We start from the raw sequence: 20,018 nt of genomic DNA, 5'->3' as shown, positions 1-20,018 counted from the left end.
GCGGGGGCCGAGGAGGCGGCGAGGGCGCAGGGGAAGCGGAGAGGAAGCTCTGGTCGGCGGGACCAGCATGAGCCTCAGAGGCCTGGAGGCCTGGAGCAGCACACGGTGGAGATGCAGCCGTGCAGAGCCCGCCTGCCCCCATCCCGGGCCCCCGGGGACACCTGCTCCCCTCTCTGGAGGAACCCCTGTTGATCTGATTGTTAAAAATTTGCATATTTCTTTGCATAGGTCATCCCTTCAATTTCAAACCTCGCAAAATGATATTCCTCGAAGCGTCCCCTCTCGCCTCTGTTCTCAGCCGCCCACTTCCTGGGAGACCGTGGACGCCAAGTTTCTTTTGTGTCCTTCCAGACACTTCTGCGTTGTGACGACAGTTGTCACCTAGCTTTGCCTGGTGGGAGCCGACGGGGTCTGCCGCCCTGGTCTCGGCTCCTCACGTCACCTGGGCTGGAGGGGGCTTCCTGTCGGTGTGTGCGGTGCTCTCAGCCTTTTGCAAAGCTGCACTCAGTCCTCCGCGTGGAGGCCTGGCCCCTTGGGGATCCTGTCCCTTCTGGAAGGCGCTGAGGTTGCATCCCGTGTGGGCCGGGCCAGAGGCGCACGTTTTCCTGCGCACAGGCAGGACCGCCAGGGAGGCAGATTGATTCGGCATTCGAGGCTCACCCAGGGCGAGGGGCGGGGAAAGACGGCAGTAGAATTTGTTCCAAGTTGTGTTTTGCGTTCATCTCCCTAGAGGTTGGCTTGCTCCTCTTCGTGGAAGGCAAGTGACCTTTCAGTAGGTTCTCTGAGAGCGTTGGGGAGAAACGCTCCCTGCTTTGCCAGCCCCTCTGTGGGAGGGGGCCCGCGGCGGGCTCGCAGAGTGCGGCCGGCCCCGGGGAGCGGCCCGCAGCGCTCAGGGAGACTGCCTCTCGGGCACCCGAGCCAGATGCTGACCCCCTGGCCGCCCGCAGCTGCTGGGCAAGGCCAGACCGGGGCCGGGAAGCTGCAGAATGGCTTTGCCAGCCCCGAGTGGGGGCGCCCGTGGACGAGGGCGCCGCCTCCGGCACACGCTGGGCTTTACTGCACGACCATCCGGGCTCTGGTGAGTGTCGTGTGGCTTCGCTGACCACTGCCGCGGGCGGAGGACTGCTGCGGTGTGGGGGGGAGGGGGAGGCCCCAGCACGCGGCCGGCGTCCCACCCTCCGAAGGCCCAGGGACGGCGCCCTGCCGTCTGGTTTGAAAAGGTGCTCTGCCTCTTCCTGCATTTGGTTTTTCTTCTTCTTTAAAAAATATTTTATTTATTTATTTATAGAGAGGGAAGGGAGGGAGAAAGAGAGAAACATCAATGTGTGGTTGCTGGGGGTCATGGCCTGCAACCCAGGCATGTGCCCTGGCTGGGAATCGAACCTGCGACACTTTGGTTTGGAACCCCCCGCTCAATCCACTGAGCTACACCAGCCAGGGCTGGTTTTTCTTCTTATTCCACTCGTGCATCAGCGTGGTGATTTTCACTGCCTTCGGGGGAGCCCTTGGGCGCACGGAGGTTTCCGTCTTCGCCCCCGCCGGCATTGCAGCAGGCGTGGAGCGAGCCCTGGTGGGGGGCTTGTGGCATGAGTGAGTGCAGCCGTGTGCCCCTGGGCTAGGTGGGGACGGCAGGCTGCTGCTGCTGCTCCCCGAGCACGTCTGCACTTGGGTTTGGTGCCCGGACGCCGGCCCATCCAGCACCGTTAACCTGCATCCATTCTGATCCCGTCCCCTTACTCCTTCTGGCATCTTTAAAAAAGGAAACGACGTTATTATTGTTATTTTAATTCTGGGGGTGTTGACAATCTGCCTGCCTTCCCTGGTTGCACTTCTGGTGGAGGGTTGACGTGGAGCCTTCCCGCAGAGCAGGCCCCTGGCCGGCCCGTCACTGGGCTTGGGCTGCGCTCCGAGGCCTGGCTGCTGCAGAGGTTTTCGCTGCTGACTTGGTGAAACGCGCTTCCGGACAGTGGAGCGCGCCTGGACCCAGACCCGGTTCCGATGGCCCCACTGGGCGATGCTGACGATGATGATGACAAGAACGTGGCAACCCAGGAGCAGCCGGCGCGTCGGACAGCTCACCCCGCGCGCTTCGGGGTGTGTTGTGGACACACGGTGGAGTGGACCCGTTTCTCCCGGGGCCCGGCCCGTTCCGGAACGTGACCTGCTCACCTGGGGAGGCCCGGTTCACGCTCTCACGGCCCCCCGAGGCTCACCGTGAGCTGTTGTGAGACCCGAGGAAGGCTCTGGAAGCGCTCAGCAGGGCTGCTGAGGTACCTTTCCCCTTGGCCGGTGGGAGTCTGGTGTCATTTCCTCTTTCTCCCCCCGAGGTCTCTGCTGGGCACTTAGGAGGCCGGGCTGTCACACCCAGAGGGCTCAGAAGGACATGGAGACGTCGGCAGGCGAGGGGGTGCCACTCCCTCCCCGCGCCTCCTCGCCCTGCCAGAAAATAAAAAAGGAGCTCAAGGCCCACGAAGCAGCTGCTCCCCCAAGCTGCTTGCTGTGATGCCGCGGCCAGTTCCGAGTGATTCCGAGCAGAAGGCCGGGCTTTCTGCTTTGAACGAGCGGCCCAGGGAGGCCCTTCCCCCGGGAGCCTCTTCCTCCGGCCGGAGAGTCCGCAGCCGGGTGCGGTGACTGTGGACAGGCGGCTGCTGTCACACTCACGCCGTGGCTCCCTCCGAGGGGCTGCCGCCCGTGTCCAGCGGGGTCTGAGCTTGTCTCCCCTGTAGGCCCTGGGAGGTACAGGGAGCTGGCTTTGGGGATCTACCCAAGAGGTGCCGGGGAGTTCAGGCGTACCTGTCGCTAGCATCCACCTGTCAGGCAGCTGGAGAGCTAAAATAGCTCTCTCGGAAGAGCTGCTTTGGCAGGTGAGGGTGTTCTCGGACACGGGGCAGGGAGAACAGGAGGCGATGAGCCCGCCTGATCCATCGCTGCCCCGGACCCTGTAAGGGGGGTTAGGAGACTTGTTCGGCTCAGGAGGGGGAGACCCTGGGGTGCGAGCCGAGGGCAGTGTGTGACCTCCGAGTGGGCGGCAGGCACGTGGGAAGCTTGGTGGCCCTTGTGTGCTCAGGAGTCCTTAAAGAACCCCTCCGGTGTCCCAGTGTGATACTCGTGGTATGTTTTGTGCCGCCAGCCCCCAGGCCCCTGAGATAGACAGGTCGCTGCCCTCCCCGCTGTGTGCTGAGCGCCAGCTGCAGAGGGGTGTGCGGGAGCAGCGCTGGCGTGCGGCCGGCCCCGACCCGCAGTGCTTCCCCCTGACCTCCAGCCCCTGGAGCTGCACTGGTGGGGGGGCTGCGCGTGCCTGCTGGGTGGGGGTGACAGCTTCGCGGAAGGGCGAGACCGTGGCTGGCCGTGGACCCCATGAGCCCGTCAGCCTGCGGACGAGGAAGAGGATGTTCTTCGTGCAGGAGGTGGGAGACGGAGGCAGGGAGGCCGGAGGGTGACTGACCTCCTGGTGCTCCAAGATAGTCCTTCACACAGGGTGCTGGGTGTCACGTCAGGGTGCCCCGCGTGCTCGGGTGAGCTGGGACAATGCATGTGTGCAGCGACCCTCGTTTCCACCCCACAGGTACGTAGGAGGGGGGCTGGTTCTGCAACCCCACCTCTGACCTCGTCATCACCTGCCCCTCACGTGGCTGCTTGGGAGGTCATAGTTGAGGCTCTTGATGTTGTGGGGGGCAGTGAGGATTTGGCCTTGGCTGTTGGCCGGTTTCCTGGGACCTTGATTCCTGCAGGTCAGGTTGGAGCAGAAGCGGGAGGCTGACCCGCACGCCCCACCAACCGGGACAGCCGTCAGCTCCTGGCCTCCTTCCTCCCCGCTCACACAGCACCTCCAGGTCCACGTCAGGTCTCACGCCCTCTCAGGTTCTCCTTAGCACGTCACGGGGCAGGGAACTGAGGCTGGGGGGGGGGGGCAGAGGCCTTGCTGAGAAGCCCGCAGCCTGCATGTGGCCCACTCGTCTGACACCGAGCTCGTCTGGCCCAGCCTCCCGTTTGGCAGGTGAGGAAACTGAGGCCCAGCCCCCACGGTTCCTGAGTCATCCGTCTTTGCCCCGGCCACACTTCCCCTGGCGTGGGCTTCTCCATTCTGGCTTTCGTTTTGGACTTTATTCCACCTTCCTGTTTTGTTTTGTGTTTTCACTGTGCTTGTAAATAGGTCTGACCGAAGAACAGGTCATGTTCGTCTTAGGCTAAGTGGCTTACATTTCAGTTGATTATCTCTGGGCCCCTCCCCGAGTTCCACCCCCCCACCCCCCCCACCCCCGTCCTGCCTTGCCCTGTCCCGGCGTGGAGGAGGCGCGGTGTGGCGTGCGGCTCTCCGTGAGTACCACCTCTCCCCTCCCCAGCCCACCCAGGCCTCGTTTCCTGCCTTTGGAGTCTGCTCAGCACATCCCGGGCCGCCGCCCGCTCCTCTCCCGTGCCATTGGGTGGGTTAAAATGACAGGCACGGGCGTGAGCGTGACGGGAGGGCGCAGAGGAAGCGCCTGTCCGTGCTTCCCGCTGATGAACGAGCTCCCGACAGGTCACGCACGCGGCTGGCTGCCCTTTCCAGAGGCAGCGTGGGCTCCTCGCTCCCGTGTTCGGGTTTGTTTTGGCTCCGGATCTCAACGCTTTCTGTCCCTGAGTGGCGTCGTTGCTCCCCCTCCTCTCGAAATGTTATTGCCTTAAAAAAAAAGCAAAAGCCCAGCAGAAACCCCCCCCCGACACTGTGACAGTGACTGCGTGACGTCCCAGAGAGCAGAGTCCCCGTTTGGCCTGGCAGCTGGTTTCACTGTTGTGTTTTCCCCTCCGTTCAGACGGTCTCATGAGGGAGCCTGGGCCACTTGGTCAGCCAAGGGCACAGGGTGGGTCCCTTTCTAGCCAGGTAACGGGACTGCTGGTCCTTCCCCAAATGTGGGTGCCCGGTGGCCTTTGATCACGAGAAGGACCAGGCCAGGGGAGGGATGGTCTTCTAGTCACTGGAGAAAACTCCTCGAGGACACGCTTTCCTCTGCGGCCAGTGCCCTCTGGGGCCAGCGGTACCTGCCAGCTGTGCGGCTTTAGTCAGGTCACTCAGCCTCTCTGAGCCTAGTTTCCTCGCCGGTCACCTGCAGACGGGAGCCCCAGGGAGCATGGGAATCGGTCCCGGGTTTGACTGTCTGGCAGCCACAGGAGCTGGTCCCCTGGAAAGTGCACAGCCTGTCCCCTGTCCCCAGCTGCCTAGGCCCTACCCGGCTGGGAACATGTGGTCTCTGCCGGCCAGTTCAGAAGCCTTCAGGAGGGGCTGCTGTCCACTCAGACCTGTGCTCCCCTAAGGACAGCAGGACATCTAGGGACATTTCGTAGGTGCCCCCACCTTGGAGAGCCGTACCTCCTTACCTTCCACCTTGCACCCGAGCTGGCAGAGCAGGGGTAACATCTCACACATTGCACAGGGAGAGAGGGCCTAGCAAGGTTATCCGGCTCGCCCAGGGCCCCCAGCTTGCTGGGACTGAGTGGGGACTGAGCCGGGACTGGAAGCGTGGCTTCTGGACGTGGACGCCCCTGCGCTTCCTGGTTTGTTACCGACTCGGCAGACAGATGTCGAGCAGGCTCCCGCCACTGTGGCGGACCCTGTGCTGAGTGCAGAGGCGGACGGAGGCAGGTCCACCCCTGGACTGTGCAGGTGGGGCCGGAGGCGGAGGCCCCGGGTGACCGGCTGGCCGGCCACGGACGCCTGCTGGTGAGCGAGAAGCCAGCAGAGGCCGCGTCCTCCCCCCACCCAACCCTGCCCCTGGTTGGGAGCCCCGGGCTGTCCTGGGAGGGGTCCCCCTGCTGCCCAGCTGTGAGGTGAGGGGTGAGAGCCATGATGTGCCCCATGCCCACCTTCTCCAAGGCACCTCCCTCTGCCTGCGGTGGGACCCCGAGGGCGGTGTTTCAGCGTTAAGTTCCAGAGGGTTCGAGTGCCGCCTGGGGGGCCTGGGGAGGAGCTGTGTGGAGCAGGAGTATTTGCAAACCTGTGTCGTCTCCTCATGTGGTCAGTGCACCTGAGAAATCAAATGCTTACAGGACAACAGTGTTGGCGTTTGCAGGTCCTGGAGTCGAAGGGTTGAGACAAAGGCTTCGGAGTTCAGCACATGCGGTTTTGAGTCCTTGTTTTACCCTTCACCGCCGGTCGACTTGGGCCTCAGTTGCCCCTCTGTGAAATGGGATGACAGTGGTGCCCACCTGTAGGGATGCTCTGATGGCGTAAGCTCTGTTGCTATGACACTGTTGCTATGGTGATGTCATTCACGTTCTGTTAGAGGTATACTCTGCGCCACCTGCTATTTCAGTGGGTACACACCAAGAAGATACTAAGAAAATGGTTTAAAATGTATATATTTTTTTTCTCCTGGATAACTGCCTCTGTCCCGGAGTTTCCTTGCATCAGCGACGCTTCGTGTTGAGTGCGTCCTGGGTGTGCAGAGTGTCCGCTACCGAGGTGTCTCGAGTCTCTGTTTTCCTGACCGTGTGTGAAGGCGGTGAGGGCCTGCGGCTGTCCGGGCGGACCGCGGACGGGGACTGGGCCGGGGCCGGGGGGTTGGTTCGGGTGCTCCGGTGCCGTCCGGGACACGCACCCCCGCCGCGCACGTCCTCTTGTGGACACGGCAGACTCTTCCCGAGAGCAGCCCGGCCTGGGAGAGGACAGGCTCCCGAGAACGTTCCCGGACAGCTGGCACCTGCTGTCCTTTCAACCTCGGTGCCTTGGTTGTGAGAACGGCAGGCAGAGGTGACCTTGCCTGCAACCTCTGTTGGCCCGTCACCGGCTCTGGCAGAGGCAGCGTGGACGCCGAGATGCGCACTTCCCCAGGGGTCCACGGATTTGCCTCCGGACCCTGCCTGCGGACCGGCCGCTTTGGTCGCGCCGGCGGAAGCCAGGCGGGTTGAGGAGTGCACGTGGTCCTCCCACAGACCTTGCGGAATCTCTGCGTCCGCCCCGTTTCCTTTGCTTAATGACACAGGGAAATGGGAGCTCTGGGAGGAGGGACTTGCGGAGGCCATCAGGAAAGTTGCTGTCCGTGGCCAAGGTCGAGTCTAGGTTGCGCTGTGAGTGCTGTGTTCGGGGTGGTGAGACAGTCACTGCCGTAGAGCAGTGACTGCTGCAGCCTCGCTGCCTGGGGGCCTCCCGGCACGGCTGGTGTCTCCACCGCTTTCCCCTGCTCCAGTGTGACGGGTTTGCGGACAGCACCAGGCAGGGTTCCCTTTTGCCACGAGCTGAGAGTCTGACCAGAGTGCTGTCACACAGCTGGGTTCAAGGGTCGCAAACGAACCCAAGCACCTTGAAGACTGCAGGACAAAAGCCAGAGTTTCACGGCGGGAAGGGCTGACTCATGCGAGAGAGCAGAGCTGTCCCCTCGCCCCTGTGGTGTCCAAGAGAGTGGCCCCGGGGCAGACCTGGATTCAGATCCTGCCCTCGCCCCCTGCTTTTGCTGTGGGGTCTCGGGCAAACGCTGAGTTTATTTTATTTTCTCGGAGCCTCAGCTTTCTTATCTGGAAAATGGGAACACTCCCAACAGCGAGCTCGACAGCGAGCCCTGTTCGTAGGAACGCGAGGTGGTTGGTGAAACGGGAAGAGCTGGCCCCCGGCGGGTGCCCAGGGAGGCGGCAGGCGGCAGGTGGGAGTGTGCAGTGGGGGGCGTGGGGGCAGAGGCGGCCCTGGAGCTGGGTGCCGTGCGCTGGGTCTAGGGCCTCTTGCTGACTGCAGGCAGCCTTGCTCTGGGCCCCCTCCTACCCTGCAGGCCTGGCGCTGGGCCCAGTACTGGGGAGCTCAGGGGTGTCCTTGGGCAGATGCAGCCTCGAGGCCAGGATTTGCGGGGTGGCCGGGGCCCTCTGCCACCACATCTGTAGCCCAGTGGTCGGGGAAGTGGGATCACGGGTCAGTGGAAAGTCTGACTTGGCCCCTTCCTCCTTCCATGGGCGTCCTGGGGAAGAGGAGTCACTGTGTGAGGCTCCTGGGGGCGGGGCCAGAGAGCCTGTGTTCCTCGGAAGAGACTGGGCCTCTGCCCTTCCTGAGCTCTCGGCCCGTGGACCGGCAGGCCCCGCAGGTGCGCGTTGGGCGGGGCGGGGGGACAGGGGGGCCGTCTGTCTGCCATGAGCCCTGGACAGGGAGTCTCGGTGCACAGGTGGGAACAATTGTGGGGCCCGGGGAGTGGCAGCACGAGATTTGAACAGAGGTCAGGGAGCCTGTGGGAGACAGGCGGGGGTGACGCGGACGGCCGAAAGTGCTGACCCCAGTGGCTGCGTGCTCACCGGGGTGGGGGCGGCGGGTGCCCTCGACGGGGTCCTCTCCCTGCCGCTCTTACACATGCGGTCGTGCTGTACCTTCCAGGCGTGCCCAGGGCAAAGGCATTGTGACCCCTTTCCCTGGAAAGACAAGGAGACTGAAGTCCAGAGACTTTATCGAAGGTCAAAGCCAGGGCTGCCCCATCTGACGCCCGTGTCCCTGCCCCGCCTTGCCCGCGGTCCTTGGTGCAGGCAGTGGCCGCCACGCGGCTTCTGTTCAGAAGGTTTTATGTTTATATACAGTGCAGCTCGCTCTTGGTGTTGGGTTTTGTGCTTTTTTCTGACAAATGTATAGATCAAATGGGCTTCCTTAATCTAAGTTTTGAATTTCACGATCATTGGCAATTCACATGTGGTTGTCAAATGAGGGAGGGAAACCCTGCGTACGTACCATTTGCTCGGTTTCGCTCCGCAGCTACATCTGGCAGAACCGTCACGAGCAGGAAAGGGACGGTGACGTAGCCCAGACACAGAACACCGTCACCGAGGAGCCCTCCTTTCCAGCCGCTCCCCCACCCTCCCCCCACCCTCCCCAGCAGCAACCACAAGTCTAGTTTTCATTTCTATAATTTTATCATTTCAAGAGTATCATGTAAATGGCTTCGTGCACTCACTCACCTTTGGCGACCGGGCTTCCTCCTTCGGCCTTGGTGACTCCCCCTCGGTGGCGTGTTGGCGGTGCACAGAGCGGTTGGGGCGCTCGCCCGGTGAGGGACCCCGCAGGGCACCCCTGGCCGGGACCCACAGGAGCGGGGCCGTGAGGGACGTTCGCGCGTGGGCGGCGGCTGCGGGGCGGGAGCCTGCGTTCCCCTGGGATGGAATCCAAGGAGGGCACTTGCTGGGGTCATGTCCCGGGGCAGCCTTGAAAGGGCGCGTTTGGGACGGAAAGGCAGGTGGGGGGGCAGGGGCTCTGCTGCAGGGGGACACCGGCGGGGAGCACAGGCCTGGCAGCTGGTCCTGGCTTCAAACACAAGCTCACTCGTCTGGAAAATAGCGGTGACTGAACCTGTCACGCAGCCGATGTGTGCAGAGCACCTGCTATACAGTAGGTGCTCAATAGATAGAAGCTGCTCTTAGCATGCGCTAAGAGAAAAGCCCACCAGGCCAGAGCAGGGTCTGCACCCCCGAGGTGGCCTCAGGAGGCCTTCGCCTCCCTTTTACTTGGGGCAGAGCCACGCACCCAGCTGTCCCTTCCGAGGCCAAGCCCCTGGCTTCTCCCTGAGGAGCCCCCGGCCCGGTTCTCAGACCGGGCTCCAGGTCCCTGCACGGACACCGACGTTCCCCAGTGAACTTGGCCAGGCCCGCACCACGGGTCAGAGGAGTCCCGGAGAATTCCAGACCGCACCAGGCTGTCCTGGTCTGGATTCGAGTCCGAGAACGTGCCCGGCCCATTTCGGATATTGCTACAATGGAGCCTAATTCCACACAGGTTTGGTTTGACTCTTTCCAGCTCCTCGTCCTGCTGCTGCCCGCTCTCCGCGTCCCCTGGGCTCCAGCCACCGCTGGGCCACCGTCCCCCACACTGTGCCCCACACACCTGGGCAGGGCAGGCCGCCTCGCTTTGCTCACACTCACCCCTCTGCCCAGGCGCCTCTCCCCTTCCTGTGGAGACCTGGCTTATTTTCCCTTTGGTCCAAAAGGTCTCTTGTGCACCGGATGAAATGTTCGAACGGCACGGAGGGCCTCTCCTGCTCCGGAGCCGCAGCCCCTCCTGGAGGCCGCCCCGGCGGTGGGACCATGCCGCCCCATCTCTCGCCGTTTCCACGTCAGCCTCTCTGGGGGCGGGGGGGGGGCGCTCGTTTCTGTACCGTTAAGACTGCGGTGAAGACGACCCAGTGTTCCCGCACGGGACTGCGCTGTGGTTCAAGTACCCCGTCCCCTGCGGGTGGGCGTCCAGGCTGTCCCGCACCTGAGGCCCCCACGCAGGCCGTGCTGTGTGTCCCTGGCCGCTGTGGAGAGGCACCTGCCCTGGACTGTGTGCCAGTGCCCCCTCCCCCGCCCGCCTGTGTGACCCCGAGGGCTGGGATTGCCCTGGACCTCCTCTCTCCTTTCAGTGCCTGCTGTGTTGGCTGCCCGCCCACCCACCCGGTTCCCAGGGGCTCCGGTAGTCACCCCCCTGCTGTCTGTGTGAGCCCTGGCGCCCTGCGGGGCTCCAGCCAGGACAGGGCTTCAGGAGTCAGGACGCCTCTGGCCAGCGTTGCACTTGGTGCCTGGCGGCTGCGTCGGCTGCGTCAGCCAGATCAGCTGGGCTAACCTGTTTCCATGGAGACAGACTTCAGCAGCATCCTTCGTCCTGGCCATCTCCCGATTCACCAGAGGGATGGGCCACGAGACAGCCGGTCCCTTCTTGATGGGTAGCTTTTTAAAAAATTGGATGGAGTGCCCCTTTAAAAATGTTGAGAGGACAGCTGCCTGGGCATTGGTTGCTGAGAAAGGGTCGGGCCCCACCGGCTCCCCCATGAAGGGGGGACCGTTGTGGTGTACCGGACATTCCCTCCAGTGAGCCGGGGGCCTCTCGGCCAGCCAGGGCTTGGGTTCTGCTGCCGTGGGGTACAGTAACCTTCTGAGGCTGCCGCAGATTCACAGAGAGGGAAACGGAGGCTCAGAAAGTAACTTGGCAAAGGTTAGTCGCACAGCACATCTCAAGAGCTGGGAGTCAGTGCAGGTGTGTGTCCCCAGAGGGAGGAAGGCGACGGCCGACAGGCAGGGCGCCTCCAGGGCCTCGGGCTGCCCCGGAACGGAATTGAGCTTGCACCCAGGAGAAGACGGCCACCACCATCAGGCCTCGCTTCTGCCCCCACGGCGGCACGAAGGGTCCCTTTGAAGGGACGGCCCGTGAGCACGCCGCTGGGCTCTCCCCCGCTTGGTGTGCCCCGGCTTGCTCCCGAGCCAGGCGTCCAGGGCCTGGCGGTGTTTCTGGCCGGGCCGTCGGGCCAGAACTCAGAGGAGCGGGCTGAGGGTCCCTCCTTGAGCAGACCCCTCTTGGTCAGAACGCGCCACCTCTGTCTCCAGGCGGTGTCGGAGCCGCAGGGTCTCCTGCTGGGGCCGGCAGCCTCCCGTCCCCAGCGGCCCGGCCTTTGACAGTGTATCGATTTCCCTCCTCCCTTCCCTGCTCCTGCACTTCGGGTGAACCTTGTTTTGGAAGAACAGTGGAAGGTAGTTTTCCCAGGCTTGCCAGCCAGCCCGCCACTGAGCAGGGTCAGTAACACCCACTGTGAAAGTCTGATCGGAGTAAACAGGAAAATATGATTTACAATCCGGACGGCGAGTAAATACCCGGGCGCAATTCATTTTTACACGGAGCCGCGGATTCTGAAACGTTTTCCGGCACGGAGCAGTTCGTTTCTAATCGCAGACGAGGAGTTCCTTTCCGTGTGTTGGCTGCTGTTATCATCGCTGTTTTGTACTTCTGGGTGGTGAGCCCCGGGTTGCCGGTGACCGTGGGACTGCCTCTGGAGTCCGGCGGCACCGCGGGGGGCGGCATGGGGAGTAGGGTCAGGAAAGGTCACTGGCTGGTGAGGGGTGACCTGTTCAACCCGCACGGTGGGCCGTACTCGGCGGTTGCTTGGCAGCACTGGAGAGGAGGCGAGGGCGTGTGGTGGGCCGTGCGGAGCGGTGACGCGTGGGGGGGTGGCGGGGACCCCGTGACTGCCAGGAGCTCAGAGCATTGGGGCCAGGTGGGCCCTGAGTGGGCTGCGACCTGGTTTGCCTCGTCCCGGGGAAGGGACGAGGATGCAGAGGCCCCCGGGGTAGCCAGCGCGTCGCTGTGGAAACGTGGTCCTTCCCAGGATGGGGGCTACCTTAGGTGCTGCTTTTCAGGGGACCCTCCCGAGTGTCCCAGGAGCTTCCGTTCATTGCTTGGTGGAGAAGACCGGCCACCTCGCGGACTGTGGGTCCCCTGCTGCCAGCGGACGGCCTGAGAGCCCACGGCAGGCTTGGTGCAGGTGTGACCCTCAGCCTGGGGTGGGGTGGCACTGAAGCTGTCTCTAAAGCCAGCTCAGTGTAAGGTGTCACACGACTTGGTCACACTTGGGGAACAGCAGATGGGACACCCTGAGGCGCGTCTTAAAGGTGTCACTCCAAGGTGAAGCTTGCACTGGCTGCACTGAGAGTCATCTGTATACCCGTCGGGGCCTTGGCTTTAGGGCCCCTCCAAGGGGATTCCAAGAAGGTGGTCTGCCCTGCAGCAGGGAGGCGGGCCCTGGTTACCCCCGTCCTGATCCCTCTGCCTTCCTTTTTCTGTCTTCCCAGGGAGCTGACCACACTTGACCGTTTCCTGCCGTGGCCCCACCCTGAGGCCGGGGGCCGATGGGGAGCCATTTCTGCTGACGCCGGTCACCTGGGAGGTGCCTCTGCCCGAGCCCGCCCCGCGGAAGATGGCTCGTGCCCACCCTGGGGCGGAGCCCAGCTGCTGAGGCCCTTACCATGGTGATGATCCTCAGGAAAAGCCTCGACGACCTGGGCGCCGACTCCGTGGCACGCAGGACCTTCGACTCTGAGCTGGTAAGCACCGCGTGGACTTGGTTTCCCTGCCAGGCGACCCTTTGGAGGCCTGGTGTCCCGCTGGGGCTGGGGACGCAGCACGCAGCGGGCACGTAGGCCTGGCAGACCGAGTCCGGCGTGCCCGAGAGCTCTGCAGGGCGCTGCCAGCCGGGGGGGGGGGGTTGGGGGCAGAGGAAGCCGGAGCCCGGGCGAGGACAATACTTGCGAGGAGGAAGTAGCCGGGCCCAGACCGTAGCCCTCTGGTGAGGGAGGCGGGGTGGGCAGCCCCTGGTCCCTAACACCGAGTGAGCGTCGGCCCGCTGCCCCAGCCCGGCCGAGACCCGAGTTCCTGCTGGTCTCCGCCCGGTAAGGGGGGTGGTGCCCGAGTGGGGCCTGAGATAAGGCCATCCCTCCACAGGGCGGTGCAGGGCACGGGCGGCTGCCGGAGGAATGGGTAGCGCAGGAGACGGTGGAGAGAGAAGGCGCAGTCTGGTGGCCAGCACGGTGGGCCGTGGTGACAGCCCCCCTCGGCCGCCCTCTGCCAGAGTTGTCCTCTGAACAGACGGCCCGGTGGGCCGGGCCGGAGAGGCAGATGAGTGGCCGTCAGGGGGAGCACACCACGGGCTCTGGCCTGCTGCGGCCCCGGCCCCGGCCCCTCGGGAGCGAGCGGGCTGCCCCCTGCAGGAGCAGCGGAGGGGGTCCCGCTCAGCCAGAAGCTCTCCTGTGGAGGGGCTTTGTGGGTGGGCGAGCCTCCCGGACCCCCTGCAGGTCTGGGGTCAGCGGGGAGCCCACTGTCCAGGGTCACGTCGCCCAGCGCCCCTCCACTGGCACCCTCGTGGCTCCGTCCTTTGTCGCTCACCAGCAGCCGGGCCGACGGGGGCGGGTGGGGCCCTGGCAGGAGCCACCAGACCTGCGTCCACCCCACAGGCCTTGACAGAGCACCTGGGGTGTGTCAGGCACTGGGCTGGATGAATCGTGCAGAGATGAGTCACGCCACCTGTCCGGCCTGTGTGTGACGTACGTCTGTGGTTAGACCCCGCTCAGCATCCCAGACGCTGCTGCCGTCCGCTCTCGCCAGGGTTCTTGCGGGAACTGGTCCCTTGCTTCTGGCTCCCTCAGCCGGTCCCCCACCCAGCAGCCAGAGGGAACACGGTCAGATCTCCCCCTCCTCTGCGTGGAACCTTCCTCGGGCGTCCCATTCAGGAAGGGCCCTCGCACTCTGGCCCCCATGAGCACTCCGCTCACTCTCTGCCGCCCCAGCCCGACCCCGTGCACTCGGCACAGACTGCACTGGCTCCTTGCGCAGGCACAGACCTGCCCCAGGGCCTTTGCACGTGTCCCACGGCCTGGGAGACTCCCCCCTAGCATGGCCCTCCCTCCCTTCCTTTGTTCTCTGGCCAGTCAGCCTAACACTTAGTTCCGCTACCACCCTCGCCTCCCCCCAGCACACACACTTTCTGTCCCCTTTCCCTGTCTCTCTTCCCTTTGAAGTGCTTCCTGACACTGGATCTTGTGTATCGCATGACTCCTGCACTAGAATGTGGGCGTTGTGTCTCTTTTGCTTGTTGCTGCAGGCCCAGTGCCTAGCGCCCGGGTCCAGCCCATGGCAGGTGGACATGCGCAGGAGGAACGAACGCACGTGGGTTCCCACGGTGCCGCTCCTCTGAGCTCGCCGTTGTGTTGGTGCCTCTCCGGCGGCTGCCCAGGTTCGCGGCTGAGGCGGCTCTGTTTTCCGTTACCGGTGGGTGTTTTCCTGCCGAATCTAAAGAACACATCGGGCATGGCTCTGACCGGGACGGCATGGTCTTCAGACTGAGGGCCTTCTGGAGGTCGCAGGGGAGGGTCTCTGCCCGGTTCCAGCTGCGCCGGCGGCCTCAGCGGCTGCCGGTGAACTTGGTCCCGTCTCAGGGCTGGCTGGGGTTGGCTGTGGAGCTGGTTCCAGGGCACGTGGGCCCAAGGTCAGCTGAGCTGCTCTTCAGATGGACACGGTCTGAGCTCCTTGCCAGGAGGAGCGCAGCCTCTCAGCCCTACCCAGGGCTGGGACACTCACCTCCTCCAAGAAGAACAGGAAGGAAAATCGGTGGGAGCAGGCGGGCCACCGACGGGGCGCTCTCTGTGTGCGCTCCTGCTGCCCGGTGGGCCAGGCTCTTGCTTTCCCCTTTCTCGGGAAGTCGCCGGCCGCTCCAGGCCCACGGCCCCCCAGCCCAGAACTTGGGCCCCCCCCCCCACCCGTCCTCCTCTTCTGTCCCCTTGTCCCCCAGACGTCTGGGCAGGTCAGCTGTGGGCAGCGGCCCCCTCTGGAGAGGGGCTCTCGTGGTCCGTGTGTTGGCATGTCACAGTTGTTGGCTGCAGCCTGGGGCACGTCCTGGTTCTGCCCGTGCAGCGCCCGTGCGAGCGCAGTGCAGGCAGGGAGCGCGGCTGCATCCAGCAGCCTGGAAGCGGGGCCGTGGTCTGAGTGGCACTGGTGGAGGTCCGGTCTCCCTGTGTCTCCCTGTGTCTCCCTGTGTGCCCGGGAGCCTCCCCCCGCCTGGCGGAGGGGCAGGGGTACGTCTCTCTCTACCCAGTTACATAGTCAGGAAACTGGGGCTCTGAGGGCCCAGGGGACGGCGGTGGGGGGGGGGCAGGTCACCCAGCCGGTGAGCAGGGTGCCAGGACACCGCCTTCGAGTCCAGGCCCGTGTGTCCTGCACCTGGGACCTCCGCACACGCCCCGGCCCGTCCCCTGAGGCTGCGGCCTCCCAGGACTCTGCCAGGCTCCTGGGGGAGGCAGGGACCGAAGCAGCTGAGGAGGACCCAGATAAGCCCAGCCCAGTGATTTGCCCTGAGGGGCCTGCCAGCCGGAGAGGAAGTTTGCAGGGGCTTTGCTTCAGCCTCCTAAGCCAGCTACGCCTTCCTCGCTAGGTGCCATCGAGATGCCAGCAGGGGAGAGGGAAAGGCTTTCCCCTCCTGTTTCCTAGCGAGACTGAGAAGACCGCAGGAGTGGGGGGTTCAAGGGTGAGAAACGGGGTGCGAATCACCGCGGGCCACTTCGGAATTGTGGGAGCGGGTCCCAGAGCCACATCCATGAGGAGTCAGAGTCACACACTGCTGGTGAAGGTCACCTTGGGGCCGCTGGGGGGGCCGCTGGGGGAGCCTCGGAAAGCTGGGCGAGGAGAGGCCTGCAGACACCCCTGCGGGCCTGGCCGGCCCCCTCCCGGCCCTTCTAGGAGCCTGTTCCACGGCTCTGGGTCTCCGTTTTCTAAAAGCTGGGTGCTGGCAGCTGCGTGCCCGCCCCACCCCTGGGAGAGACGAAGGGAAACGGCAGCAGGGGCCGCCGGGCGCTCGGCCTGTTGCCTGTCCCCCGAGAGAGGCGGCCTGGGCGCCGTGGTGCCCCCGGCCCGCTTGCACAACGGGCGGCGGGGACTGCGCTCGGTTCCCCTTTCCCCCACTCTGCCGCCGCCGCCTTCCCCTGCCCCGTGGCCGGCCCTTCCTTCGAGCGTTCTAACATTAGCTGCTGCCGCTGGCAGGCCGCCCAGACGTTTGACCTCGGGGACAGCGTTCCCCCAGCTCCTTCCCGCACGCCCACGCACAGGCCCAGGGCTGCTCTCCGGCCCCCTCCGCCCTGCAGGCCTCCCGGCCCCCTCGGAGGCCTGGAGGCCAGAGGGCGCCGGGGCGGGGTGTGCTCCCGGCGGCCCCGCTTTCCCCGCCTCGTGGTCTGTCCCACAACAGCCCCCTCCCCCTGGTTCATGGGGCGGGTCCTCCCTCCTGTGCTTGTCCGATGAGGATGCCAGGGCTGAGCGGCTCGCTCAGTCGAAAGGATCAGCGGCCAGGGCAGGCCTGGCACCCGGCCGCCTGGGCTCCGAGGATCTTCGTACTTCCGGCTGGCATTGGGCAGCCCCAGCCAGGGTCCTGGCCGGCCAGCGGCCTGGAGTCCGAACCCAGAAGTGCCGGACCGAGGCAGTCTGATGCCTTTCGCCCCTGGCAGGCCAGGACACTGAGGGGCCTGCCCGCGCTGGGTGAACCCCGAGTCTGGGGAGGCGGGCCCTGTAGCTTCTTCTCCATTTGCATCTTTGAGAGCCTCCTCCCAGGGGCTCGGCGCCGTTCTCAGCTCCTCTCTTCTCCCGGGGCCTGGCTGTCCCTTCTGCTCCCCACCGCTGCAGCCTCCCTGAGTTCTACTGCAGAGGCCCGGGCGCTCTGCTCCTTCCCCTTGGGGTGTCGGGGTGCGCGTGTCTGTGCGCACGGTGGTTCCCCGTGACGCTGCGTCGGGAGGAGGGAGCAGTGACCTGCAGAAGGAGGCGTGGCGATGGCCCTTTCTGCCCGAGGTGGCCCCTCACTGGGGAGAGACCTGAACTGAGTCTTTGTTGAAGTCGGGGTATTGTCAGAGACGTGGCCCCCCAGGTCTCAGTGGGATTGGCAGCCTTTGCCTCCCCCCCCTCCCTCCCCCAGATCTGTTTCCAGAATCTTCTCTCGTGGTCTAAGGAACCTCACAGAGACCAGGCCCTGCCCTGGGCAGACTTCACACTGGGAGAACTACTGGGGGGAGGGGCCGTGCTCGTTGTCCCGGGTCACCGTCCTGGGTCACCACAGACACGTCTCTGCGCTCACGGAGGGGTGTGGGGCCCCATCCAGGAGCCCAGGAGCAGTCGGCCCTTCCTCCCCTCCTTCCTCCCCGCAGTGGGTGCGTGGGTCCGAGGGGTGGAGTGCGGCTGGCTGCAGAGCGGCACAGACGGTGAGCGGGTGTCCTGCACCGGAGAGACTGGGAGTGAAACGGCCCGGGACGACCTGGAGCCCAGGGGGAACCTGCCCGAGGTCAGCGCCTCCCTGGGGCCCGACTCCCCGGGAAGCCGTCGGGGGTGTGATGTGCCCCGGCCCGCACGCCGCCGGCCCGGCCTCAGACGGGGCTCCGAAGGCAAGATGGGGCCTCTGAGTCCGTCTCTTTTTCTCGTCCGTGTGGCTGCCCCAGCGCCCCAGGGGGAAGTAGCCCGAGACCGTGTCAGGCCTCGGGGTTGCCCTGAGAATTGCCACCGTCCTGTCAGTCAGCATTTCTCGTGTTTGCTCTGGTGGACGTTCTACACACACACACACACACACACACACACACACACCAGTTTGACTGAGCTGATGGTCACGAAAAGGAAAAAGAAGAAGAAAGGAGAGAAAGCTGCATTTCGTTTAAAAAAACCAAACCAAACCAAAACAAAACAAAAACCAAAACCCAACAAGCCCTGGCTGGTGTGGCTCAGTGAACCGAGTGCCGGCCTGCGAACCAAGGGTCGCCGGTTCAATTCCCAGTCGGGGCACATGCCTGGGTTGCAGGCCACGGCCCCCGGTAGAGGGTGCGTGAGAGGCAACCACACATTGATGTTTCTCTCTCTCTCCCTTCCCCCTCTCTAAAAATAGACAAATAAAACTTAACAACAAAAAACTGCGTCTCACCGGAAACATCTTTCTGGTTAAGCAGGCTTCACTTAGAAATCTTTCCCCAAGGTCCTGAACGGCTCCGCTCAGAACTCGCTTCTCGCAGTTTCTCAGGCCGCCGAGCCGTGGCCCACTCACCATTAGCCTCTTGAGGGTCAGCACGAAACGGCCAGGGTCCCTCCGTTGTGAGTGCCAGACCCTCTGCCGCTCACTTGCACCCGGAGAGAGTTAGTTCTCTGGTGCGCTGGGGGAGGGCTCTAGGACCGGAGAAGAGTTGGGGGGTGAAGCCCAGGGCGGGCAGGGATGGGGCAGCTCGGCGCGTTCTGGACGCAGGTGCTCGTGGCAGGCCGCGGGCGTCCCCACGCAGTGAGCCGGCCCTGGCCTGGCCCAGGCGTCAGAGCCCCGGGCCCAGGAGTGTCTGGTCAGCCACACCCATGGCCTGTGCCCACCCCGCGCCGGGGGAGATCGGACACAGTCCCACCACAGTCTGTGCAGTGGCGGAGGGCGGGGCCCTAGTGGAGAATTGGGGTGCCGTTAGCGGAAGAAGCAGGTGCACCCCCAGCTCGCAGTTTCACACGCACACCACGAGGGGCCCAGGGGTGGAGATCCCCTAGAGCAGTGGACTTGGGGAAGGGGTTCCCTCACGTTGTAAACTCTCAGCGTGAGCCATCGCCGGTCCACCGTGCCCTCGGGTGCAGAGTCCGAGGCCGCCTGGGGAGCCTGGGCTGGCCCGGGGTCACCCCTGACTCTGTCTGCCTGGCGTTCTGGCTCCTCCCCCACTGAATTTCGGCTTGGCATGAGCCCAGCGATTGGGGGAGGCAACAGGTCCACCCAGTGAATGTCCATTTCCATTGCTGGCCTGTGAACCAACCCAGTCGGGGCACATGCAGCACGAGCAAGAGGCGGGGCTGACGGGGGGCCAGGGCCGCCGGGCAGCGGACGGTCTCGTGGTGCCTGCTCCGTGCGGGGACCAGACAGCAGCCTCACGAAGCTTAGCTCTCGGGGCGGGGGGTCAGGGAGAAAGCCCGGAACCAAACGAGCTGATGTGCGTGGCCCAGACCCTAAACGAGACCGTGGGAGACCCGCAGGGTGGGGAGGGCGCCCTTTTAGGCAGGCGGCCAGGGAAGGGCACGGTGGGGGCCGCGTGACAGGACAGACCCGGAGCCCATCCTAGAAGGACCCCACCGCAGAGGCCCCGGGTGGCATCGAGCTGGCTGGTCCTGCCCAGCTGCGTGTGAGCACAGGGGGGACCTGGTGGGACTGAGGGTGCCGGGCCGGGCCCACGTGGGTCCGGGGGGCGGCAGGGACGGGGGTGGCCTGAGTGTTCCTCGGTTGCTGTGGGAAGTAGCTGGGGGGGTGGTAGGCAGAGGAGCAGCGTGGGAGGGCAGGCCCAGGGCACGGGGGTGGGGTGGAGGGTGGGGGTGGGGAGGGCTAGGTAGGAGCCTGGCTCGGTCAGGCTGCTGTAGAGGCGGGTGGGGGTGGGGGTGGAGGTGGGGGTGGAGGTGGGGGGGGCGGGGCTGCAGGGGAGCGAGAAGCCCTCCCATTCCACGCGTGTCTGCACCGCCCTGGGAAAGGGTCTGCAGCAGACACAGCTGAGGCCTCGCTGAGCAAGCGAGCGAGCGAGGGAGTGGCTGGAGGCCCGGGGGTCCTGCGTGCCGGCGCGGTGGCTTCCCTCTGTGCCCACTCCCACTCGCACCTTCCCTGGGAGGGCCCGGGCTGGCCCTCTGTCCGGAACACGCAGCTCCGTGGAAGGAGACGGCCGGCGAGCCAAGACGTGACCGCGGGCCGGTCCGCCGCCCGTCTCTCGCGGCCGCCTGCGGCCCCGAGCTCTGCTCGGTGGCCCCTGTGCCTGGCGCAGCG

The 20,018-nt window shown here is 64.8% G+C and overlaps 2 protein-coding genes across 3 annotated transcripts in view; both read left to right on the top strand.

The window, feature by feature from the left end:
* The window catches only part of EEF1AKMT2 (EEF1A lysine methyltransferase 2), a 63,564-nt gene extending 50,913 nt beyond the window's left edge, over positions 1 to 12,651 (top strand). The window contains exon 7 of the transcript XR_006787499.1: positions 12,532 to 12,651. The gene's annotated coding sequence lies outside the window, so the exon portion shown is untranslated. The remainder of the gene's footprint in view (positions 1 to 12,531) is intronic.
* The window catches only part of FAM53B (family with sequence similarity 53 member B), a 63,830-nt gene continuing 56,461 nt past the window's right edge, over positions 12,650 to 20,018 (top strand). For both annotated transcript variants that reach the window (XM_045853746.1, XM_045853747.1), the window contains exon 1: positions 12,650 to 12,783. In XM_045853746.1, coding sequence (XP_045709702.1) covers positions 12,706 to 12,783 — 78 coding nt within the window. In that variant the 5' untranslated portion in view covers positions 12,650 to 12,705. The remainder of the gene's footprint in view (positions 12,784 to 20,018) is intronic.

Source organism: Phyllostomus hastatus, unplaced genomic scaffold, assembly GCF_019186645.2.
Source record: "Phyllostomus hastatus isolate PE091 unplaced genomic scaffold, TTU_PhHast_1.1 phas_scaffold_1066, whole genome shotgun sequence".
In the NCBI taxonomy this organism is placed as follows: domain Eukaryota; kingdom Metazoa; phylum Chordata; class Mammalia; order Chiroptera; family Phyllostomidae; genus Phyllostomus; species Phyllostomus hastatus.
Note: the sequence above shows the minus strand (reverse complement) of the source record. Positions and strands in the feature narration are given on the sequence as shown.